Source organism: Nicotiana tabacum, chromosome 5 (assembly GCF_000715075.1).
Source record: "Nicotiana tabacum cultivar K326 chromosome 5, ASM71507v2, whole genome shotgun sequence".
NCBI lineage: Eukaryota > Viridiplantae > Streptophyta > Magnoliopsida > Solanales > Solanaceae > Nicotiana > Nicotiana tabacum.
In genome coordinates, this window is record NC_134084.1 from 6,565,133 (window position 1) to 6,591,960 (window position 26,828).

The following is a 26,828-nucleotide window of genomic DNA, read 5'->3' on the forward strand; positions in this document are numbered from 1 at the left end:
TTGCCCACTAATGAGGCAAGAGTGGTGGTGGGATTCTTGAAAAAAAACATATTCACCCGTTTTGGGACCCCGAGAGCGATTATCAGTGACGGAGGCACCCACTTCTATAATCGAGCCTTCGAGAAGTTGCTAGCAAAGTATGATATACGCCACAAGGTGGGAACCCCATATCACCCCCAGACTAGTGGACATGTTGAAGTGTCCAACAGAGAGATAAAGACTGTATTGACCAAGACTGTAAACGTCACAAGAACTGACTGGCGAAAAAGCTAGATGATGCACTCTGGGCTTATAGAACTGCTTTTAAAACACCAATTGGTATGTCACCATATAAGTTGGTGTTTGGGAAGGCCTGCCACTTGCCAGTGGAACTTGAACACAAAGCTTGGTGGGCACTGAAACAGCTGAACCTTGACATTGAGGCTGCGGGTACAATGAGAATCACTGAATTGCATGAGCTCGACGAGTTCAGATATCTGGCTTTTGAGAGCACAAGGTTGTACAAGGAAAGAATGAAGAGGTTGCATGATTAAAATATTGTTGAGTGACATTTTAGCCCCGGGGACAAGGTATTGCTCTATAATTCAAGATTAAGGCTATTCCGGGGAAAGCTCAAGTCACGATGGTCTGGTCCATTTCGGGTGGTCGAAGTATTCCCTTCAGGAGTTGTGGAGATTGCCTCGGAGAAAGACTCTCACACATTTAGAGTCAATGGGCAGAGATTGAAGCGATATGTAGGCATGAGTGAACCAAAAGAAGTGACAGAATTCCACCTAATGGAACCTCAAAAGTCAAGCGAACTGTAAATGCATAACAGTGACGTTAAATCAGGCGTTGTGTGGGAGTCAACCCACGAATGTTGTTGTTAGTTATTTCTTATGTAACTTCCTATAAATAAATAAAAAAACTGGGCAGCACCGCGACCGCGGCTGGACCGCGGTGAGAGGCGAGTACTCTGCCTCGCGTCGTCCAACCCACCGCGACCGTGGTGGGACCGTAGTAGAATCACGTTGAGACATTAACATTTTGCCTCAGATTATTTAACCCATTGCGGCCGCGGTGGGTACCAGGTATTTTTTTAGTTTAAAATATTTACTTTTTCTTTCTTTTTTTTTCTTCTTCTTTTATTCCATAATTCTAACCCCCCCCCCTCCCACTGGATACCCGCGCTCATTGGGGGTGTACAGACTCTGGGCAAATCCCTCCTCTCTTCTTCTTCTTCTTCTTCACTCATCCTACTTCCCCCATCTCCATTCCTCTCACTCCTTCTTCCATCAAGGTATGTAATTCCTAACCCCTATCTTTTCTTTGGTATTCTGTTGTAGTTGTATGATAGCCTAATGTTTGTAAGCATGTAGTAATTTTTAGTAGATTTTTGTTATTTTTCTTCTTTTTTCTTTTCAATTTCGTTTTATACTTACTTGTGAAGGGGCTATGTATATAATGTGGTGGAGAGGTGTATGTTTTTGGGTGTTGAACGAAGTGTTAGGGGGTGTAATGGTGTAGTAGAACCTTTGCTTTTGGGGGAAGTTCTGATATATCCATATGGGCTATTGGTGTTAAGAAATTGTCTTGCCCACAAGGTGTTTGGAAAATTGCCCCAATGGAGTTACAAGGGCTAATGTGACTTGGTTGTGGTGAAGTCTGAGTAACCTACCATAGTCACACATTTCACACACTCACTGATAGGCGTTTCTCTGTTTTACAGGTGCAATGAATCCATCTAGGAAGAGACGCAACATCGGATCCTCCGCTAGCGGACCGGGAAGCTCCTTGAGGGCCAGGGGTCAAGTCAGTGCACCACAGTTTGACAACACCAGGTTTGTCTCCAAACCAGCGGAGGATAGGTACAATGCAAAGGCAGCTAAGAAATTGCTACATGATGTGCATATTGACCGAGAAGCCTTAGAGGTGGAATGCCCGAATATCTTCAATGAGTTGAGGAGGTGCCAGGTGGACATCTTCTTCGAGGTACCGGAGGAAGCCAATGTTCAGATGGTAAGGGAGTTCTATGTTAACTACCCGGAACATGAGAATGGGGTTGTTACTATGCGCAATACCTGAGTAAATGCATCCATCGAGGCCATCCGCAGGGTGTACTGGCTGCCAGTGTTCAGGGGGGAAGCTGATGTTTATCCGATCAAGTGCCTTATGGGCAACTCTTCTTGAAACTATCTATGTGCCAGACAGAGACTACATATGGATAAAGCACAGGATCACACTTAACTCCCAGTATCTCAATTGGGAGGCTAAGTGTTGGCTAACAATTATCAATAGTCAGTTGTTGCCCTCCAACAATACGACCGATGTCAATCTACCACAAGCGGCGGCGATCTACTGCTTCATGGCCCACAGGGATTTTGATGTGGCCCGGCTCCTCCATGACGAGATGCTCATTAGATCACCTGAGTTTCTCAAAGGCTTCTACTTCCCTTCTCTAGTCACCAGGTTGTGCCATCTTGCTAGAGTCCCTAAAGACCTTAGAGTTGATGGGAAATTGCCACTGAAAGCCCCATTCCTCGCAAGAAAAATCAGAATTGGGATAGAGCTAGTGGTGAATGTTGATGAATCGGATGATGAATCTGATGATGATGATACTGAGGCAGCTGAGATCCCACCACCTACAAGAGTTGATGATGCGGGCCCTTCACAACCCTGCCGTAGTACCCGCATGACAGCCCTGGAGCAGGATATGGCTGGTCTCCGCACTTCTGTCACAGACTTGGGCACCAGAGTTGAGACTCTGACCACTCAACAGGAAAAGTCGGAGAAGAAGATTATGGGATGGCTTCGAGCGTTAGGACGAGCATGTCACCTCGATCCTAGCACTCTCTCTGATCAGGATTGATCGTCAGGGAAGTCCCCCTCCTTACTCTGCTCTTTATTTGTTGAAATGGGGACATGCCATATTTTTAAGTGTGGGTGGGGGATGGCTATCGTTGTATGATGTTATTGTAAAGAGATTGTGTAACTTTGTATATTGTTGCTTTATTTTTGTTGCTTTACTTTTGATTGATTGGTAGGGTAGGATCATGTAATTAACTTCGACTTGGCCCAACGACGGACACCTTTCGACAGGTCTCTTGAGGGACATAAGTCAAACAAAAAAAAGATATGTAAGGACTCTTCCTGATGACGGATATTTGAGACAGTTCTTGAGGGAAGTTAGTCTAGAGAAAATCCCAAAAAGATTTTTTATTTTATTTGTAGGTAGTGTAGTAACTCCCCCTTGGTTTTTCTTTGAGCCATGGTTCTTTTCCAAGGGTTTAGAGGAAAGGTGCAGTTTTGAAGAATGAAAGAAGAAGCACCACAAAAAAAAATTATTTGTGAATAAATATAGTAGTTGATAAGTGGTAGTTTGATGCAAATGCACCTAAAGGAATGGCTTGTTATAAATGAATTGTGGGGAATGTCTGGTTGACATAGGAATGATATGGAATGTTAATATGTTGTGTATTAAAAGTGCTTAGGGAGGCTAGTCACTATATCCAAATATATCCTATCCATCCCTTAGCCTACATTACAACAAAATGAAGTCCTAATTGATCTTAGACTAGATAGGCTCGATTAGTAGAGTATTATACTACGGGCAAGCCTATGGTGCATCTTTGTGGCATGTGAATGTTCTTTTGAAGAGTGAGCGAATTTTGTCCATCTGAGTTCCTAATTGTTTTTAATCATGTTGATTGTGGAACTACTCTCTTGTGTTATGTGAGGGCATGTGATTCACTAAGGAAAGGTAAGTCTTGACTCTTGTATGGAGTAGTTTGAGTAAGTGCGAATATTGCATGGTATGAGAGATTCGAGTGTTGAGGCAAAGGTTGTTCATTACTAGGTGCAACTTTGGTAAATTGTTCAAGGTATGAGTCGTTAAAGGAAAAGCTTAGGGAAGGAAATTTTATAGAGTGTGGTGGATTGCTAGAGGACTAGCAATGATTTAAGTGTGGGGTGTTCATATTAGTATATATAGATGATATTTATACCTTAATATTACTATGCTTTATTGTTGTTTTATAGGCGAGTTGATAACAAAATGCTCTAATTGGTGTTCTTTTGCTTCGCAGGGAATAAACTAAGTGAGGAAGTACTACGGAGTATTTTGGAGTCAATAATGTGAAGAAAACGCCCAACCAAGAAGTACCCGAGCATAAAGAAGCAAAAAATGGACTGAGGTGAAATCCACCGCGACCGCGATGGGACCGCGCCAGATCAAGTACTCGAGGCAGAATGTTCTGTGTTCACCGCGGTCTTGCCGCGACCGCGGTGAACTGTTCACGTACCAGAAAATTGGGGACCAAAGTGTAATTCGGGAAAAACTTGTTTCAAACCCTTATAAACTTTAGAAGCTCGCCCAAGACATGTTTTAAGCTTGTTTTCAGACTACTTTGAAGGCAAGAACAAGTGTGAGAAGAGTAACCAAACATTAGAGTTCTTCTATCTTCTCTTTATAATTGCAATTACCCATTATCAATAATTTAGTAATTTTATCTTGTTTTGTCATGAGTAGCTAATTTCCTAGTCTAGGATTTTGATGGAACCTATTGAAGGATGAACTTCTTGTTATGTTAATATAGTTTGCCCAGTTTAATCTCTACTTGTTCAACTATGTGCTTGTTGTAGTTAATTGACAGGATCCTCAATTAGATGTGCCTATTTAGTGTGCATAACTCGGGAGAGAGTGCATATTTAGGTAATTGTTGAACAACACCACTCCCAAAGTATATGAGGGATCAATAACCGAGGGTTTAAAGGCGGTATTAGGGATAACGAAGCCTTGGTTGCTATCTAAAGTGAGCTGTAAGAAATAAAGCCAGCTAGCGCAACTCGGGAGAGTACGTTTAGTAAATTGTCGTGATTACTCGGGAGAGATTTACGATAATAAGAGTGCTAATGATTGATAGAGATTATTTGGTGAATCTATGTGAAATATAACCAGAAGAGATTCCATCAATAGGAGAAATCATAGCCTTGGAACCTTTTCTTAACTGTTTACAACTTAATCATAGTTAGTTTTCAGTTACTTATTTACTGTCATTCTTAGTTAGTAGGAATACCCTCAATTGTTATTTACAACGCTTGGGAAGTTGATTTCTTAGAATTTAGTAAGTCTAACAAGAGTAATTGATAGGTTAATTCCTTGTGGGTTCGACTCTGGGCTAAATACTCAGATTATATTTGCAACATCCGCGAGTCCTTTTTATAAGGTATAGTTGGGCGTAATCACTTAAACTATCAATAATTGGCCTATTATCTAATTTACTACATGTTTTAAAACTATTATGCATTTTTAACTTTATAACCGCTTTTAATTATTTTATGGAATTATTCTGGAACAAGTTACGATTGTCGTACACTTGTTTGTTTGATACACATTGTGAACCGCGTCACATGAAATGCACCCGCGATTTACAACATGTTTATTTTAATTATTATTCGAAGTTATTATGATCGGGTCACATAAAATGTACACCCGAATTTGAGAATTTGGTATCATAAATATGTCACGGGAACCGTACCCATAGTCACGATTTGTTATTAATCGCACCTAAAGCAAGCTACAATGTTTGTGATATTTTCTATACTAGTTACGAATGATCAAAGTATTTTCCACACTAGTTTTGGTATTAATGTGAGGGTCATAGATTATGGAATTCATTTATGGATGGCACGCCTCAATTTATTTTAAAAAATTGTACTCAACTAAAGCAAACTACGGATGTTCATGATTATTTTTGATAGATATATATATATATATATATATATATATATATATATATATATATATATATATATATATATATATATATATATATATATATATATATATATATATATATATATATATATATATATATATATATATATATATATATATATATATATATATATATATATATATATATATATATATATATATATATATATATATATATATATATATATATATATATATACGTTACATAACTGATAATGGTTTGGTAAATTGTTTCAATGGCCTACTATTATTTAAACAACAACTATACTGTAGTGTGCTTAAACAATTGACCCCATTTCAATGCCGCAAAGAACTTGACAATTATCAAAGCAATATAATCATCTTTTCACACTATTCTGCACTAAACCCATACATCACCATTTCGAGGCTATATCAGATTGACGTTATTATTATTTTTTTTTAAAACTCAACTTTACCCTATAATTCTTATCAAATGATAATATGGTAAGGGGTAACCATCACTCACTACTAGAAATTAAGCCTATGGCAACTCTTTCAAAACCGTAGCAATAGATACTATAACCGTTCCTGTAGGGCTAATGGAACGGTTTTGGACGCGTTCTAAGATTCAGCATTACAATAGGTCAACATGAATGGTTACTTGTAACGGTTTCAAAACCGTCTCCATAAAGGGCTATTGTAACGGTTTTGAAACTGCTACCATTGATCAATCTATGGGGACGATTTTACTTCTGAAGTGACCATTTCGAGACTCTATTGGGACGGTTGAAACCGTTCCAAAATATAATCTATTGTAACAGTTCTCTAACCGTTGCAAAATAACCGTTCCAATAGAACCATTTTTTAGTAGTTACCGTGTATAAACTCACACTTAAAACAAGGGACCAAACAAAGATTTTCTAGCCTCAGCAAGCCCCAAAAAGGCTAAATAACATATTGATATCAAGTTTAGCATCCCGCACACTATGTTCTTCATATATGAAATCAAATTATTACTACAATACACAGAATCCAAACAACAATGAAAGATGAAGGAAAATAGTCATGACTTCATATTAAACCAGATCTGGAAAAATACAGAGGTAAGAGGACATACTTACTTGGACTATATATCCTGCGTGGGGGCATTATATTTTATATTTATTTTTCTGTCCTCAAACATAAAATGGCTTCTTACATTATAGTAACTTATATTTACTGTCCTTAACATAAAATGGCTTCTTACATCTGTATTTTGCACGCCTACTTCTACTTATTTGCATTTCCTAAACAAAAGCTTTGATTACTAATTCTGTTTTATTCTCACTATTATTTTCAACCTTCCCTTATTTGATGATTTAGTTCAGTTAAATGGGTTCAAAATAGTGATATTCAAACTGATATGTCGTGCTAATATAACTTAACTGTATAGGTAAGAGTTAATATTGCTGTTTTCATATTTAACTTATTTAAAGTTCAAATTTTATAAGTTACTATAATCAACTCCCTATCCCTTATTTTATATATATTTTTTGCAGAAAGGACAGAAATCTAATATGAAAAGCTGGCAATTCATGCTTTTGGTTGTTTGTACTTTGCACTTTAACATTCGTACTTCGCTCCGGCCTGTTTGCTCAAACATTATCAATTTCAACACGGGAAAACCTATTATTTTGTTTCAACTATTCCTTCCCTTTAAATTCATGATGATCAGTGTCCATTATGCGTATAAGTTATAACTAACTGTATATGAAGAATCTAATCTTCACAAGAGATAACAAAGAGGAACCAATCACTGGCAATCACAGAATAAGCTTATTCTTCCAAAGAAACAAATTCCATAAAGGATCAAAATGTTTGAGCGTTCAAGATACAGCCTATAGCATCTGAATGAAGCCTCTGAAGGCGGCCAAAAGTGTTTAACAATTTACCTGCATGTTTTCACAGACATGCAGGCGTACGAGTTACTTCACTTGTACAATTCCTTGAATCTTCTGCAAGCTTCTACGACGTTATCCCTGTGCCCAAATGCACTTACTCTGACAAAACCTTCACCACCAGGACCAAAACCACTGCCTGGTGTGGTAACGACATGAGTCTTCTCAAGTATCTCGCTGAAAACCTCCCATGAGCTTCGTCCAGGGAAGTGAACCCACACGTAGGGTGCATTTTTACCTCCATACACCTTGTAACCTAGCGACTTAAATGTCTCCATTATGATTTCTGTGTTTTCTTTATAGAAACTAACCACGTTCTTCATGGCCTGTGATGCAAAGTCAACATGTTCAAGCAGAGAACTTGGGCCTATTAAATGATGTTATTTTTTATTAAGTGAACAGGGAAACGACAAGCAAATGTTGAAACTGACCTTGAAACCATCAGGTGAAAGGCAAGCCAGACCGCCAGCTTGAGCGATATTGGATGCACCATTGAAGCTTGTACAAACAATGCGATTGAAGTCTTTTGCTACAGGAAATCCATCAGAATATAGGAGTGCTTTGGGAATTGCAGTCCACCCTAAACGAACTCCAGTGAACCCAGCATACTTCGAAAACGATGAAACCTCAATGGCAACCTGCAAGTCCAGTACAATATGCTTACTGAGAAACAAATCCACTTATTAATGTAGAGAATCATGCAATAAACTCTGTAGACCACAGAGGTAAGGAGAAAAAGCAGCACAAAAAAGTCTAACTGAAATATGACGACTCTCTAAGAAGCTCTGTAACTGAAAAAGACATGCAAGGGAGCAAGAAGGATCAGAAGAAAGTCCCTGCAATTAACCAGGGGATAAAAGCACTTGGATAATAGACTTGAGATAACCTTACTACAGAGTGCCATTGAAGAACATGGAAAGAAGATGACTTGGAAGACCACTTACAAACTAGTTTGATGAGCTTCAACTATGGCAAAAGACAATGAAGGAGCAGGACAAGAAGATGAATTAGAAGGAAAGGTCCCAACTAATTGCATGAATGATAATAAACGAGCTAAAAATCTTCAATTGAACAGACTGCTCATGTTATTTTTCCACAGTAAAGATTAGAAAGAGACTGTAGGAGAAGAAAGGAATCCATATAAAAATATAAAAAAGTCATAAAGGATATATGTGAAAGAGCCGCACAAGCGTGAGAATAGTGGTAGGAGATACAAAAGAGTTTTCCATAACCATGAAGATCTGCATTGAGCCTATACTTGTTGATCCTCATTATGGATGAGCTAACCGATAGCATACAGGATGAGGTCTTCGCTATTTGCAATGGCATTCTACTTTCTCACTATCTTTTCTATCCTTTCTGAAGCAAGCCAAGATGGAAACTTTTCAAGTTGTGGTCCGTTTTTAGACAGTTCACTGAAGAGGAAAATAGACATGTAAGGACTAGAGCGTATAGCCCTAACACTACATTTTGGATCCCCTAGTATGTTAATTGCAAATGATATTGAGGTAACTGACAAAACTAGTGAGGGTGTTGTTAACCGAAAGTCTGAACTATGGAGAGCACTAGAGAATAACAATTTTAGAATAAGAGTATATTGCAAGTTTAGCCACCATATGCAAACGATTCATGCAACTAATCAATAGGAAATTAATGAATACCAGAATGAAACAGGTCCAGATAGAGCAAAATCAATAGTGAGACCGCATATGCCGACCCTAACTAGCTGAGGATTGATGTATGGTTGTCATTGGATTAAAAAGAGCAACCAAACAAAGTGATATGCGGGCATCATGAGCTTTAGTCATCTAAAAACAGGGTCTGAACAAATGATAGCAGAAGCTTTCACTAGAAAAGAATGTAAAGCTTAATGTTGACCAAATAAAATGATCCAGACTTACCTCTTTGGCTCCAGGAATCTCAAAGATGGACTTTGGACTGTCATCACATATATACATTGCATATGCAGAATCATAAACAAGGATTGAGCCATTGTTTTTAGCAAAATGCACCAATTTAGTCAGCTGCTCCCTTGATGCCGCAGCACCAGTTGGATTATTAGGCGAACAGAAAAATATAATATCTGTCCGAGGAACACTGGATAAATCAGGAAAGAACCCGTTTTCTGGAGTACATCTCATGTATGCAATACTCCCATACTTCTCCACATCCTTCTGAAACTGACCAGTTTGGCCCATAATAACACTTGAATCCACATAAGCCTACAGTAGAAACAACAATCAAGGCTTACATCAGAATCTTACACACATCATCAGATATGAGAGCCTTTCTCCAAAGAGAGGTAAAGAAAGCAAGAATACTCCAACAGACTATAAAGAGCCTAACAAATAACAGGAGTATAAAAGATGTATCAATAGCCTATACAAGAGTATAAAAGTTCGTGCTAAGTTATAAACAAGTACCACTTCACTTAAATCTCACAATGATATGAAAAATCATTTAACAAAATAGACATAGCAAATCAACAATATGCAGGAATCCTGGATGGGCATTTTTCATTTTTTGTCAAACATGGAAGAATATAGGTAAAAGCCTGAAGATTTTACCGGATACGATGGGTCTTGCACAGCCATAGTGACATTAGACCCAAAAAGAACCTAAGATACAGTCAAGAAATACAAAAAACTGTTAGTGAAAGACTCAAAGACGTCAGTTATAATTTGAAAAGACCACTTGATAAAGAGAAAACCAAACCTGAAGCCGAGATATATCACTTTTGGCACCATCAGAGACGAAGATCTCATCTTCCTCTATTCCAACATTTGCATAAAAGGTAGAAGCAATGGAGGCTCTAAGTTGCTGCTCATGCGGAAAAAAATCAACGCCATTCTTACTTTACACTTAAATCACCGATGAAATGCCACGAACAAAACATACGGTAACCATAGAGTAATTTTCTCTTATGTCTGTCTTAAAGTAGCATGTTTGGCCAAGCTACTTTCAAGGTAAAAGCGCTTTTTTTTTGTCAAAAGTGGTTTTTTTCTAAAATTAAAGTGTTTGGCCAAGCTTTTGAAAGGGAAAAGAGTACTTTTGAGGAGAAGCAGAAAAAAAAGTAGCTTCTCTCCAAAAGCACTTTTTTTAAAAGAACTTTTGAGAAAAATACACTTAGAAGCAATTTTTTAAAGCTTGGCCAAACACTAATTGCTGCTCAGAAGTGTTTTTCAAATTAATTAGCCAAACACAAACGGCTTCTCACCAAAAGTACTTTTGAGAAAAGCACTTTTGAGAAAAAGTACTTCTCAAAATAAATTGATATTTGCAGTTTGGCCAAACGGGCTATAAGTCTCCAGAATAACCACTTGAAAATAGCCAAACATGAAACATGTCATTGCACATTCGCTTTTTTTTTTTCTATTACCTTGGTAGCCAAACCAAGAAAGTGTCCAATAAATGCTAATTACAAAGTGGTAATAGATTATTGTTGATATAATATACGGAAATGAATTTAGATGCTTCAGAAATTCCAGCTGTTCACGCCTTTTAGACATTATGACAAAAGAGGAAGTTTTTAACTTCTAGCGCGTGGACCACTGGACAAAGAAGATAGTAATGCATTTGAGGAAAGAAGATACAAAATGAACAAAGAAATAGGCATAAATAGAGGAAAGGCAAACTATAAGCGCGCATTCTAATAAATAATTAGACATAAATAGTGTAATACAAGTCTAATCCAATCGTTTGGAATTCTCAATCTTAAAGTTTTTAATGTACTTTTGATTATGCAATAAAGATGGATTAAAGAAAGGCATCTGAATGAGATATCTTTTTGTATTCTCTCAAGTTTATTCAGTTTGCCTCTTCCCACTACTCATTTGAATATACATATTTTGTATAATGTACAACATCTTTTATATCCTCTGAAATTGGTTGGTGATATCTTTTTGTATTTCCAACCAGATTTGTGGAAGTTGATCTGGTTAGGATGATTGTTCATAAAGTTTTCATTTCCTGGCTTGAAGAACAAGCAGATGAAGTGCTTCTTGATCAAGCTTCTATCTTTCCCAATTTTCATCCTAGAAAGTAATCAATGATTATGCTTGCATCTGTGCTATTCTGGTTGCAGATGTCTTTACTCGTGAGTAAGTTCTCATTTTCTTTTCAACAATTTAACTAGGACAAGGTTTCTTTGTTCTAAATTTTTTTTATTTGTGATACATGTATGGTCCTGGAGTTTGAAGCCACAAAGCAAGTTTTTTCTGATGAAACTTTCAATAGCACCTCTCTTATAAAACTGATCTCTTTCATACCATTTGTATCCTTGCTCTTTTGTCCGTTCGATTAATAATGGTTTCAGTTGTCTGTGGCCACAAGGGCTCCTCCCTTGGTACTTAATTTTTTCTCTCCATGTTTTATTATTGTTTTCTACTCCCGTTGCCTCTTCACTAAATAGCCTCTATTGACCATGCTAAAGTTATTTTTCTGTTTTCTTTTTCCTTTTACTTATTGGTTATTGTCAAATGTAATCTTAGTTGATTAATCTTGCTATTCTTTTACCTTTTAACTACCCTTTCAACTATTACCTTAAGCAATATTCTCTAGACCAAATTCATCTACTAAATAATAAATCGCATTAATTAAATAATTAAATACAAGATCTGATTCATCTACCAAAATCAAGTACTAACATATATATGGGGAACGAAGAGGAGGAGGTTATGAAAGAATGAAAAATAAATAGTCATGGATTGTATGGATCACATGTTGGATTAGTGGGCGGATGTTGGATGACACAATTTTGATCTCATGATTTTTTTTTTTGTTGGAGACTGATACTCTATTATTTTGTTTAAGCTCTCTCACTCTCTCTCTCCTTTAAAGGATTCATTTCAACTGGGAACATTTCTTAATTATCTTTTGGCTTCTTTTATTATTGTTAAAGTTTGATTAATTAACTTTTATCTAACCATGATTAATATCACATATTGATCTTTTAAGTTTCAGGTAATTATATTTGCTTTAAAATTGTAATGAACACTTCTTATACGAGCATTAGTCATTCAGTTTCGTTAAGATAAATTTTGCTTGTGTTGGTGTGACTTTATTTTTGACAACTTACTTTTTATGCTTTTAAAATTTATTACTGGGAGAGATATCAATATCAACAATATCATAAAACATATTATCAAGTTCTTTTGATAAGATGTATGGGTTTCAACAATATTACTTCAACAATATTAACTGGATGGTTACCCCTTACCATATTATCATTTGATAAGAATTGTAGGGTAAAGTTGAGTTTTTTTTTTTAAAAAATAATAACGTCAAAATCTGATATAGCCTCGAAATGGTGATGTATGGGTTTAGTGCAGAATTGTGTGAAAAGATGATTATATTGCTTTGATAATTGTCAAGTTCTTTGCGGCATTGAAATGGGGAAGACCTTACCCCTACCCCGAAGGGGTAGAGAGGCTGTTTCCAAAAGACTAGCGGTCAATAATTAAGTCATTCAAATATGCAGATTGCACAACAATTTGAGCTTGTAATTTTTTCCTTTAAATTTTATGGTACTCATTATACATATGTTTTAATATTATATAATATTTCAAAAAGTCTGCACTAATTGACATGGAATACTCGTGTAGAGAAACTAGTTATGCCAAAAGAGGAAGTTTTCACTCTACCGCGTGGACCACCGGACAAAGAAGATAGTAATGCATTTGAGGAAAGAAGATACAAAATGAACCGGATAAATAGAGGAAAGACAAACTATCAGCGCACATGCAAAATACCATTTATTCTTGTAGCAAAAAATGGAAGAGAATTAAGAAATGAACGATAAACAATAGACCTAATATCATATTACAAAAATAGGGGGGTATTGGGGGGATGAAATCCGCTACTTACTTTTTCTCCTTGCTCAGCACCATAACCACTGTAACCCTTTAATGTTGACAGGTCATGTGCTCTCTGCCAATGAGTAGAGTAAAAGAAAACAAAATCAAGAACAGGAAGTTGGTTATGACTTAGAGTTCAATAAGCAGAATAGATTAAAAATACAAACTAATTGTCAAGTTAAATGGCAGTCCATGTAGGCGTGCTGAATTCTATCAACACAAATATCCAGAAACATGTTCATTATAGAACCAAACGTTACCAGATACATGACTTTTTCGAGTAGTCCTATCATCGGTCAACAGAACAAGATACGACATACAGCAAAAAACGAAGTTTGACTAATAACAAAACACTACAGCGTGATAGAGATGTCAAATGACCCCTGAACATCAGAAATTGTATCCTATCTTTACAAAATTCACAAACAAGGCTATCAGCATTACCTGTGCCATGGCAGAACTTATGAATTCAGGAATGGGCTCAGTAGTGTCACCAATTCCAAGGCTTATAATTTGAGCATCAGGGTGTTTCAACATGTGTGCAGATCTCCTTCTTGCGATCTAACTTCACCAAAGAGAGATTGTTTATAACTTAACTCCTATTAAGTAGGAGAGAATGTCTACAAATTAAATTTTAGTGTATTACTATAAAGTGTCTTCTTTCCCCTATTTCAAGATGGAAGCGTAGAGGGGTAATGGCGGTATAAAATCAAAAAACCAACATCCAGCTTAAAAAGCAAATAATTTTGCTTAAGGGAACTAAATCTGCTCTTTGTCTCATCGTAATTCCACATTACTGCTATATCATCTAAATTAATCTTTTATTTGCATGGGCACAAAAGAAATGCCTCCAATTTATTCCAAGCAATGTGTCTAACGTCTTCTCTAATCCCCTACTGCTAATTCAATATAAAAAGCATCTTTAATTGCAAAGTAGCTTAAATAAACAAAATAACAACAATCAACTCAATAAAAAAGTACCATCTAAAATACAGACCTCAGGAAAAAGGTAACCAGCTTGAAGTTTAGCCAAGTTCTCATTGCGAGAGACCTTTGTTTTGGAAGCTTCAAGCAACACAGGAATTTTGTTAGCGCAGTCAAATCTCAAGAAATTGCATATGTATTTGAATGGACAAATACAGGTGAGACTAAGATGGACAATTGTTTACTTTTTATCATTTTCAACAGACAATTTTTGGACAATTATTTTAAAAACGTCACGTAGCAATTGTTTTGACTCTTCACTTTGCTTCTCATCGAGTTAAAAGCAATACATATGCAATTACAAACATTGATTAGTTTAAAGTTCTCAAATACCAATTTTCAAAATCTCTAATTGATCCATATTGCACTGGCTCACAGTCTACTATTTGCATTAATATAATTTGGCAATTCACTAGAAGAACACCTTTGACTCTTCACTTTGCTTCTCATCGAGTTGTTAAAAGCAATACATATGCAATCACAAACATTGATTAGTTTAAAGTTCTCAAATACCAATTTTCAAAATCTCTAATTGATCCATATTGCACTGGCTCACAGTCTACTATTTGCATTAATACAATTTGGCAATTGGCAATTCAACAGAAGAACACCTTTGACCCCCAAGAGAAAAACAGAAGAACACCACAAAATGTGAAACAATTTGCACTAGGAAACAACATTAACATAAAGGCTTACAAGTCTCCGTAGAGGGTGTTGCAACACATCTGACAATACCACCGGTTTTGCCTGGCAATGACACATTCTGGCTCCTGCAACAATTAATCCACACTTTATATTAGCAAACATTGCATACACCAGGAATAAAAATACTCAGGATTACCAAAGTATTAATGGAAGCAACAGTAGTTTTTTACTGCATTCTCATCAACGCATTTAGTCATGAATATACAACCAATACAGATGAAATTCTCAGGCAGTTCGCTCACTAGTAAACTCATCCCAGTCTGTAAATGCTATAAAGGGGGATACTTCGTTCAATAAAGGAAAAAGATAGTCCTCAGCTTCGTGTAAGTCAAAATGAAAACATTGATAAAAACAAAACAAAATGCTCTATCATCAAATTATAGAAAAATAAAGAGTCAAATTCAAGAATCAGTAGAAGTAGATATTTAACCGCACCACCAAAGGTTGTGGTGCAATGGATAGGATCGTTCAGCCCTTAACGAGGGGTATCGGGTTAGAGCCCTGTGAATGGAAAACATCTTGGTATGAGTGTATCTCCCTTTAATGGCCTAACGCGGTGCGGCCCCCAATGTGGGTACCCCACACCAGGTAAGAAACCAACAAAAGAAAGGCATTTTCTCCCTAGGTCTTTGGAGGAAGAAAACAAAGGACAGTCATAAAAATCGTTAACAAAACTTAATTTTCTACCATGAAATAAAGAAAAATGATTAGCTGAAGCTGAAGCAAGTCAGAATGCTCGAAGGTTTAGTGGACTTTCCTTCTCTACTGCTTCGCTAATGCTTAAATATTGAATACTTACCAACAAAAGAGAACCAGCAATGTCGATAACGAAAGCAATTATAAGATTCAAACAAGAACGATATGAATTGAAACTATCCCATCAAAAAAAAAATAGAACTGGAACTGAGTTAGGAAATCAAACAAAACATAGGGGATGAAATTTGATACCTGAGACGGAGTTTGTGCTGATCCATTAAAGTAGAAGTTGATGAAGAGATTGAAGTGGAAAGACTTTGCTGAATATGTGCCATTTTTTTCCTGTTAGAACAAATCACGTTATCTCCCTGGGAGTAGAGCACCCCCTCAAAAACCAAAAAGCTGCTTTAAGAAACCCTTATTCTTCCAATTTGCAGGAGCGCCCTTGCTCCGTTAACGCACGTTGCTTTTTATTTGTTAAAATTTTAATCTGCTAATTTGATCTTTGCACGTTTAATAAAGTTTAATTATGATTTGTTAAAACCTAATACCTAACTAGCACTTCGACATTTTTAGACTATTGTGACACCTCCTTTTTTACCACCCGAGGGGATCTTGGAATAATTTATGGTGTCCCAAGTCATTAATTTATTTTAAATCCCAAATCGATGACATTTTCGACTTTATTTAAAAGTCTGCGAACCAGAAATTCTAAGTATGGAATTTTGTTAACCCGGGAGAAGGTGTTAGGCATTCCCGGGTTCCGTGGTTCTAGCACAGTCGCTTAAATCATTAATAATTGGCTTATTATCTGATTTACATGTTATAAAATTATTGTGCATTTTTAACTTTATAACCGCTTTTAATTATTTTATGGAATTATTCTGGAACAAGTTATGATTGTCGTACACTTGTTTGTTTGATACACATTACGAACCGCGTCACATGAAATGCACCCGCGATTTACAACATGTTTATTTTTATTATTGTTCGAAATTGTTATGATCGTGTCACATGAAATGAACACCAGAATTTGGGAATTAGGTATCATGACTATGCCACAGGAAGCAACAGTAGTTTTTTTACTGCATTCTCATCAACGCATTTAGTCATGAATATACAACCAAAATATAGATGAGATTCTCAGGCAGTTGGCTCACTAGTAAACTCATCCCAGTCTGTAAATGCTATAAATGGGGATACTCCGTTCAATAAAGGAAAAAGAGAGTCCTCAGCTTCGTGTAAGTCAAAATGAAAACATTAATAAAACCAAAACAAAATGCTCTACCATCAAATTATAAAAAAATAAAGAGTCAAATTCAAGAATCAGTAGAAGTTCATATTTAACCGCACCACCAAAGGTTGTGGTGCAATGGATAGGATCGTTCCGCCTTTAACGATGGGTATCGGGGTAGAGCCCTGTGAATGGAAAACATATTGGTATGAGTGCATCCCCCTTTAATGGCCTAACGGTGCGGCCCCCAATGTGGGTACCCCACACCAGGTAGGAAACTAACAAAAAAAAGACACTTTTCTCCCCAGGTCTTTGAAGGAACAAAACAAAGGTCAGACATAAAAATCGTTAACAAAACCTAATTTTCTACCATAAAATAAAGAAAAATGAATAGCTGAAGCTGAAGAGAGTCGGAATGCTCAAAAGTATAGTGGACCTTCCTTCTCTACTGCTTCGCTAATGCTTAAATATTGAATATTTACCAACAAAAGAGAACCAGAAATGTAGGTAACATAAGCAATTATAAGATTCAAATAAGAATCATATGAATTGAAACTATCCCAACAAAAAATAGAACTGGAACTGAGTTAGGAAATCAAACAAAACGTAGGAGATGAAATTTGGTACCTGAGACTGACCCAATAAAGTAGAAGTTGATGAAGAGATTTAAGTGGAAAGACTTTGCTGAATAGTTGCCATTTTTTTCTGTTAGAACAAACCACGTTATCTCAGTAGAGCATCCCCTCAAAAACCAAAAAGCTGCTTTAAGAAACCCTATTCTTCCAATTTGTAGGAGCTCCCTTGCTCCGTTAACGCACGTTGCTTTTTATTTGTTAAAATTTTAATCTGCTAATTTGATCTTTGCACGATTAACAAAGTTTAATTATGATTTGTTAAAACCTAATACCTAATTTCGAAGTAGGTATTAGGTTTTAACAAATCATAATTAAACTTTGTTAAACGTGCAAAAATCAAATTAGCAGATTAAAATTTTAACAAATAAAAAGCAACGTGCGTTAACGGAGCAAGAGCGCTCCTGCAAATTTGAAGAATAAGGTTTCTTAAAGCAGCTTTTTGGTTTTTTAGGGGGTGCTAAACTCCAGTGAGATAACGTGGTTTGTTCTACAGGAAAAAAATGGTTGTTATTCAGCAAAATCTTTCCACTTTAATCTCTACATCAACTTCTACTTTATTGGGTCAGCACAAACTCCGTCTCAGGTACCAAATTTTATCTCCTACGTTTTGTTTGATTTCCTAACCCACTATTTTTTTTTTGTTGGAATAGTTTCAATTCATATGATTCTTGTTTGAATCTTATAACTGCTTTCGTTATCGACATTGCTGGTTCTCTTTTGCTGGTAAATATTCAATATTTAAGCGGTAGATAAGGAACGTCCACTAAACCTTCGAGCATTCTGACTCGTTTCAGCTTCAGCTATTCATTTTTCTTTATTTCATGGTAGAAAATTATGATTTGTTAACGATTTTTATGTCTGACCTTTGTTTTCTTCCTCCAAAGACTTGGGAAGAAAGTGTCTTTTTTTGTTGGTTTCCTACCTGGTGTGGGGTACCCACATTGGGGGCCACACCGCATTAGGCCATTAAAGGGGGATACACTCATACCAAGATGTTTTCCATTCACAGGGCTCTAACCCAATACCCCTCGTTAAGGGCGCAACAATCCTATCCATTGCACCACAATCTTTGGTGGTGCGGTTAAATATCTACTTCTACTGATTCTTGAATTTGACTCTTTATTTTTCTATAATTTGATGGTAGAGCATTTTGTTTTGGTTTTTATTAATGCTTTTCATTTTGACTTACACGAAGCTAAGCACTCTCTTTTTCCTTTATTGAACGAAGTATCCTCCATTTATAACATTTACAGACTGGATGAGTTTACTAGTGAGCGAACTGCCTGAGAATCTCACTTGTATTGGTTGTATATTCATGACTAAATACATTGATGAGAATGCAGTAAAAAACTATTGTTGCTTCCATTAATACTTTGGTAATCCTGAATATTTTCATTCCTAGTGTATGCAATGTTTGCTAATATAAAGTGTGGATTAATTGTTGCAGGAGCCAGAATTAAGGTTGTATTGTGGGCCGGGTGGGCTAAACGGGCCTGGCAAAACGATCTCGGGCTCTGGTGGGCCAGTCTCTGGCGGTCCCGGGCCAAACGGTCCCGGGCTTAGCGGTCCTGGAGGGTGGAACCAACCCACTACGGACCTAAGCCCACATGGTCCCGAGCTAAATGGGTCGGGCCCACGGGCCTAAGTGTTTCGGGCTATTTTTTTTTGAAATTTTTTTATATAAAGCAATTTCTTGTAATATATATATATACATACATATATATACACTATATAAATTGCTTATATGTATATATATATACATACTATATATATACTTATATATATATATACACTATATAAATTGCTTATATATATATACACACACATACACATATAAGCAATTTATATAATATATGTAAGATAATTTCTTGTAAATTATATAACTTATATATATTATATATACTATATCTATATCTATAAATATAAGCTATATAATTTACAAGAAATAGCCTTACATATACTATATAAATTGCTTATATGTATATGTGTGTGTATATATATATAACTATATAATTTAGTCCTCCCTTGTCTCACCGTAACAATATCAACAAAAGTAAATAATATATATATATATATATATATATATATATATATAATTTTCAAGAAATTGCCTTCATTTCTCAAACTCCAATTCTTAATTCAAGTTAAATCATGCCCGGTGATTCTAGATTGCACCCATTTATTTTGGAAAACATTAATGTGGTAGAATAAAATGAAGAAGTTTACATAATAAAGTGCAAGAACTGTGGTCGAGTCTACACTCGTCGTCGAAAGGAGGGCACAGGCTCTTTAAGGAGGCATATAAAGAGTTGTCTTGCGCGTTCTCCAGACATTCGTATTTAAGATTTTAGGTTGATTTGAGACAATTTGTGTTATTTTAAAATTATTAGACGTATTATGCTTAATGTTTTAGTTTGTTAGATTAATTTGAAGTATTAAATGTAAACTTTAATTTGCAGCTTTGATACCGAGTTCATCTTTAATTTGCAGCTTTGATACCGAGTTCATCTTATATGCCTCCTTAAAGAGCATGTGCCCTCCTTTGGACGACGAGTGTAGACTCGACCACAGTTCTTGTACTTTATTATGTAAACTTCTTCATTTTCTTCTACCACATTAAAGTGTTCCAAAACAAATGGGTACAATCTAGAATCATCGGGCTTGATTTAACTTAAATTAAGAATTTGAGTTAGAGAAATGAGAGAGATTGATGATTTTGTGAGTAAAAATAAAAGAATGAGGGGGTATTTATAGTTGAGAATAGGGAAAAGGTGTAATTATAAAAAATTTGGGGTTAAAACAAAGTTTGGGAGCCAAATGGCTATTTTTTAAAAAGCCAAACGGCTAAAATGGCAGGCTAACGACTAGTTTTTAAACGTTTAACCGTTGGCCTTTTTTTTAAAAAAAAAATCTGTTGGGCCCGTTGGGTCCGGTTGAACCGACTCAGGCCCGCATGCCGGTTCCGGGCTAAACGGTTCTGGGCTCGCGGTCTATTTTGAGAGGACCGGCCCACAATGGGCTTTTAGGACCATTAAGGACCGGCCCATTTGAACCGGCCGATGAGAAGCAAAGTGAAGAGTCAAAACAATTGCTACGTGACGTTTTTAAAATAATTGTACAAAAATTGTTTGTTGAACATTGCTCGGAATAAATTGGAGGCATTTTTTTTGTGCTCATGCAATAAAAGATTAATTTAGATGATATAGCAGCATTGTGGAATTACGATGAGACAACGAGCAGATTTAGTTCCCTGAAGCAAAATTATTTGCTTTTTAAGCTGGATTTTGGTTGGTTGATTTTATACCGCCATTACCCCTCTATGCTTCCATCTTGAAATAGGGGAAAGAAGACACTTTATAATAATATATTAAAATTTATTTTGTTGACATTCTCTCCTACTTAATAGGAGTTAAGTTATAAACAATCTCTATTTGGTGAAGTTAGATCACAAGAAGGAGATCTGCATACATGTTGAAACACCCTGATGCTCAAATTATAAGCCTTGGAATTGGTGACACTAGTGAGCCCATTCCTGAATTCATAAGTTCTGCCATGGCTAATAGCCTTGTTTGTGAATTTTGTAAAGATAGGATACAATTTCTGATGTTCAGGGGTCATTTGACATCTCTATCACGCTGTAGTGTTTTGTTATTAGTCAAACTTCGTTTTTTGCTGTATTTCGTATCCTGTTCTGTTGACCGATGATAGGACTACTAGAAAAAGTCATGTATCAGGTAACGTTTGGTTCTATAATGAACATGTTTCTGGATATTTGTGTTGATAGAATTCAGCACGCCTACATGGACTACCATTTAACTTGACAAGTAGTTTGTATTCTTAATCTATTCTGCTTATTGAACTCTAAGTCAATAACCAACTTCCTGTCAACATTAAAGGGTTGCAGTGGTTATGGTGCTGAGCAAGGAGAATAATAAGTGGTGGATTTCATCCCCCCCAATACCCTCTATTTTTGTAATATGATATTAGGTCTATTGTTTATCGTCCATTTCTTAATTCTGTTCCATTTTTTGCTACAAGAATAAATGGTATTTTGCATGTGCGCTGATAGTTTGTCTTTCCTTTATTTATCTGGTTCATTTTGTATATTCTTTCCTCAAATGCATTACTATCTTCTTTGCCCGGTGGTCCACGCGTTAGAGTGAAAACTTCCTCTTTTGGCATAACTAGTTTCTCTACACGAGTATTCCATGTCAATTAGTACAAACTTTTTGAAATATTATATAATACTCCCTCCGTTTCAATTTATGTGAACCCATTTGACTGGGCACGAAGTTTAAGAAAAGAGAGAAAGACTTTTGAACTTGTGTAAAATGAGGCACATATATTTTGTGTGGCTATAAATCATTGCATAAAGGTAAATTGTTTCCAAATAAGGAAAGGGGTCATTCTTTTTGGCACGGACCAAAAAGGAAATAGGTTCACATAAATTGAAACGGAGGGAGTATTAAAATATATGTATAATGAGTACCATAAAATTTAAAGGAAAAAATTACAAGCTCAAATTGTTATGCAATCTGCATATTTGAATGACTTAATTATTGACCGCTAAATGATTAGATGCACGTGTATTCCTATCATGTCAAGCAATATAATTTTTTTTTTTAAAACGATACAAAATAAAGCAAAAAAATGTAAACGTAAAATGAAGAAATGTCTAAGCTGTATGGTGTTGGATACATAGATGTGTTTTGTAATTAATTATTCCCCATTTCAATGTCGCAAAGAACTTGACAATTATCAAAGCAATATAATCATCTTTTCACACAATTCTGTACTAAACCCATACATCACCATTTCGAGGCTATATCACATTTTGACGTTATTATTTTACATCAGAGAGACTACATGTTTCCGCTTTCTCCACACAGGCATTTTTCAAGCACCCTTGCAAAGGGAGTACTAATTCAGTTGAAATTCTTGTAAGTAAAAAACAGCTTGGACAGCCATATTTCTTAAGATGACAGTGTATAAACTCACACTTAAAACAAGGGACCAAACAAAGATTTTCTAGCCTCAGCAAGCCCCAAAAAGGCTAAATAACAAATTGATATCAAGTTTAGCATCCCGCACACTATGTTCTTCATATATGAAATCAAATTATTACTACAATACACAGAATCCAAACAACAATGAAAGATGAAGGAAAATAGTCATGACTTCATATTAAACCAGATCTGGAAAAATACAGAGGTAAGAGGACATACTTACTTGGACTAGGATTGACCTATTTGTAAGGAAAATCAGCTAAACCAAACCAAACCCAGATCTGAAACTCTGGACAGCAGACTGGCAGATCCGAACAACGAGTAGCAGCAATTTTTCAACCACAGCTTCTTCTTTTCTTTTTTTTCTTTTTTTTCTTTTTTTTGAAATTTTCAGATTTGAGAATCCCTTTTGAATTTCGAAAATTCGTTTTTCTTTTTTTCTTTTTTTAGGCGTGTGTGAGTCGATTAAATCAGAGAGAAAACGGGAAGGGATAGAATGTGTGTTCTCTGTTGAAAAAAAAAAGAAAAAAAGGGGGGAGGTCCGATTTCTTCTGTTGTTGGTGTTGCTTTGGTGGAGGAAAACGACAGATCTCTTGGGAGCTAAGGTGGACGGCTCTGTTATGGGTCTGTTGGTTTTGTTTTCATGAAGGAGAAAGGGGCGCTCAAAGTTGCGCAGCTTTTCTTCTATGGGAGGGAAAGGGATCTTCCTTCTGATTATATTAGGTCTATAGTCTATCAATTAAAAGGGTAGGGGTTTTGGGTCAGCCTGGTCGGGTCTTTTTTTTGGGCTGGTTAGGAAAAGTTGGGCCTGATTTGGGTATAAGAACTAGCCCAATATCTAATTAAACCTTTTCTTCAATTTCTTTTTACTTATTTCCTTTTCCTTTCCTCCTTTTTTTTTAAATTAAGAATCCTAAATTAATTTAAATTGTAAGATTAAACCAATTTGCTTTGTAGCATTCTTCTTGATTTCATGTTGTTCCTATTTTTCATATTTGTTTCATATTATTTCGGTGGTGTTACTAATATTGTCTTCTTTTGTCTTTTTGTCTTCTTGAGCCGAGGGTCTTTCGGAAAGAGTCTCTCTACTCCTTCAGGGTAGAGGTAAGGTCTGCATACACACTAACCTCCCCAGACCCCACTAGTGGAATTTCACTAGGTCATTGTTGTTGTTGTAGTTGTTGTTGTTGTACTTGATCCTAAATTAAAAGAGAAAAAAATCAATAATCTAAAAATTAAAAGGTAAAAAATGTAAAATGAGCCCTTTTTAAAGTTTAATAAAATAAATAATAACTAATTAATCCTAAAACTATAAAAACAAAAATCTAAATGCAATGCATGGTATTTTTTGACATTTTCAAGATTTAAATAAAAATTAAACGTGCACAAAAATGCAAACAATTACTAAAATCCTATAAAATGGCAAATAATTGGAAAAAAATCTATTTTCTTGGATTTTATAGGAGTAATTCGTATATAGCAAAAATCACATACTTACAACTATAATATAATTAAAAAAAAAGGGTCAACCAAGCCCCTATAACTCAGTGGCAGAGGGTGAGTCTTGTAAACTGAAGGTCCTTAGCTCGATCCTGAGTGGGGGCAAATTATTTACTTCTGGTCGTTTTGTCATTTTTCTGTTTGTTGTGTTGTTGTTCCCACCTAAGGGAAGGGATCTTCCTTCTGATTATATTAGGTCTCTAGGTCTATCAATTAAAAGGGTAGGGATTTTGGGTCAGCCGGGTCGGGTCTGATTTTTTGGGCTGGGTAAGAAAAGTTGGGCTTAATTTGGGTACAAGAAATAGCCCAATATCCAATTAAACCTTTTCTTCAATTTCTTTTTTCTTATTTCCTTTTCTTTTCCTCTTTTTTTTTAAATTAAGAATCCTAAATTAATCTAAATTGCAAAATTAAACCAATTTGCTTTGTAGCATTCTTCTTGATTTCATGTTGTTCCTATTTTTTATATTTGTTTCATATTATTTCGGTGGTGTTGCTAATATTATCTTCTTTTGTCTTTTTGTCTTCTTGAGTCGAGGTTCTTTCGAAAATAGCATATTTACTCCTTCGGAGTAGGGGTAAGGTCTACGTAAACACTACCCTCCCCAGACCCCACTAGTAGGATTTCCTTGGGTCATTGTTGTTGTTGTTGTTGTTGTACTTGATCCTAAATTAAAAGAGAAAAAATCAATAATCTAAAAATTATAAGGTAAAAAATGTAAAATGAGCCATTTTTTTATTTAAAACTTTAATAAAATAAATAATTAACTAATTAATCCTAAAACTATAAAAATAAAAATCTAAATGTATGCATGGTATTTTTTGACATTTTCATGATTTAAATAACAATTAAACGTGCACAAAAATGCAAACAATTACTAAAATCCTATAAAATGGCAAATAATTGGAAAAAATATATTTTTTTGAATTTTATAGGAGTAATTTGTATATGGAAAAAATCGCATGCTCACAACTATAATGTAATAAAAAAAAAAGCGGTCAACCAAGCCCCTATAGCTCAGTGGTAGAGCGTTAGTGTAGTAAACTGAAGGTCAGTAGTTCGATCCTGTGTGGGGGCAAATTATTTACTTCTTGTCGTTTTGTCATTTTTCTATTTGTTGTGTTGCTGTTCCCACCTAAATTTTCAATTGTAAAGAGACAAATTTTTTGCCTTTACTACCATCAAGACTTACACTAGTTGTGCGGTATTTAGTACCAGGGGCGTCAATGGTTCGATTCTACCTGTTACTTTATAAACTTTATATCATATTATTCTATTTTATATAACCAAAAGTAGATTTTTCGAAACCGTCTCAATCATATCGATTTCTCTTCGGTATCAGTACGGTTAATTTTCGGTATTTTTTTAAATGTCATATAAAAGTCACTACTAGAAGTAGAATGCAATAACAAATATACTTTTATAAAACTTTTCAAACATAAAAGATGGCATAATATAGATCCATCAACTACAACAGCATAAAAGAAACTAAGCAAAAATAAAGAAAATATAAATTCGACGAGTAAAAAGATACGAACTAGCTGGGACTAAAGAAGTCTACAGAAAATTAAATATTCAAAAAGATAAATCTAAATCATACAAAAGGAAACATATTCAATACACTATAGTTTGCTACTCATAATCGCTAGAATACATTGTGTCTTGCTAGTGAATATGCTGGAAATAATTTAGTTTCAATAGGATTAGCATAATAGGTTTGGGGTATTAGGATTCGAGTTTAATTACTTGTTGGCTTGTAATATTTTTCATAATTCCAAGTCCCAAGGAAAATGTCACGACCCAAATTGTAGGGCTGCGACAGGCATCCAGTGCTTTACTCAATCGAGTACCAACGTAACGTATCTTTCTTATCATGTCATCATAGGTAAATGGGCAAGAAGGGCTGTCATGAGATAACCAAAATAAAACATAAGGGAATACTCGATATAGGACGACCCAACATGATATACAAACTTATACATGTGACATATGGGCTTATAAGACTAACATGATCATTTGTACACTCAAAACATAGGCCGACAAGGGCCATACAAAATTTTATATACATGACATTTGTCTACAAGTCTCTAAGAGTACATAATCGTCATAAAGGTTGAAAACATTATGATTTGAGTAAGAAATGAGAAATTTTGTTTTAGGGTTTTAGAGAGAGAAACAGGTTTCTTCCATTATCTGTACAGCAAAAATGAATTAACCGACTTACAAGGTCTGTTCTCAGAGTATTTATATTTGGTCCTTCAGCGTTTTACAAAATAGCCTAATCATTAAAATGGCCCAAATAGCCAACTTGACAAATTAAATAAAAGATACATTACAAAATGGCTAATACAATGCAAATGACTAACTATTTATGTTTAGGCTTATTAGACAAATAGTCCATTAGCTCAACCCCCCCCCCCCCCAAGTTGGAGGGGAGACCACCTTCAACTTGAACAAGAGATAATGATGAATAGCACCTGGAAGAGGTTTAGTGAGAACATCAGCCAACTGGTCAGAAGAAGCCACATGAGAGAGCTGAATCAAACCACCATGGAGCTT

General features: G+C 35.6%; 1 protein-coding gene, 1 non-coding gene and 1 pseudogene across 3 annotated transcripts; 1 reads left to right on the plus strand and 2 right to left on the minus strand.

Annotated features, from left to right (window-relative positions):
- LOC142180677 (nudix hydrolase 8-like) overlaps positions 1–26,828 on the minus strand; it is a 56,140-nt pseudogene that overhangs the window by 14,347 nt on the left and 14,965 nt on the right.
- LOC107811239 (LL-diaminopimelate aminotransferase, chloroplastic) lies at positions 7,535–23,481 on the minus strand. 2 transcript variants are annotated; one of them, XM_075253291.1, is made up of 11 exons: positions 22,992–23,481; positions 16,146–16,235; positions 15,189–15,262; positions 14,506–14,573; positions 13,953–14,069; positions 13,519–13,581; positions 10,369–10,473; positions 10,221–10,271; positions 9,555–9,875; positions 8,085–8,291; positions 7,535–7,979 (listed from the first exon to the last, which is right to left on the minus strand). In XM_075253291.1, exons 2-11 carry the CDS (start codon positions 16,226–16,228, stop codon positions 7,686–7,688), a joined length of 1,383 nt encoding a protein of 460 aa, XP_075109392.1. In that variant the 5' UTR covers positions 16,229–16,235; positions 22,992–23,481; the 3' UTR covers positions 7,535–7,685. The 2 variants fall into 2 exon arrangements, with proteins under 2 accessions (XP_075109392.1, XP_075109393.1); XM_075253292.1 differs by having other exon boundaries at positions 22,988–23,481.
- TRNAT-AGU (transfer RNA threonine (anticodon AGU)) lies at positions 25,276–25,347 on the plus strand. The gene has a single exon. It is a non-coding gene; the product is annotated as a tRNA-Thr (tRNA).

Coding starts and splice junctions, on each gene's coding strand:
- LOC107811239 (XM_075253291.1), bottom strand. CDS start 16,228: ATGGCACATATTCAGCAAAGTCTTTCCACTTCAATCTCTTCATCAACT. Junction 15,263..16,145: donor CAGCACAAACTCCGTCTCAG/GTATCAAATTTC, acceptor TAATTGTTGCAG/GAGCCAGAATGTGTCATTGC. Junction 10,272..10,368: donor GTGATATATCTCGGCTTCAG/GTTTGGTTTTCT, acceptor ACTGTATCTTAG/GTTCTTTTTGGGTCTAATGT.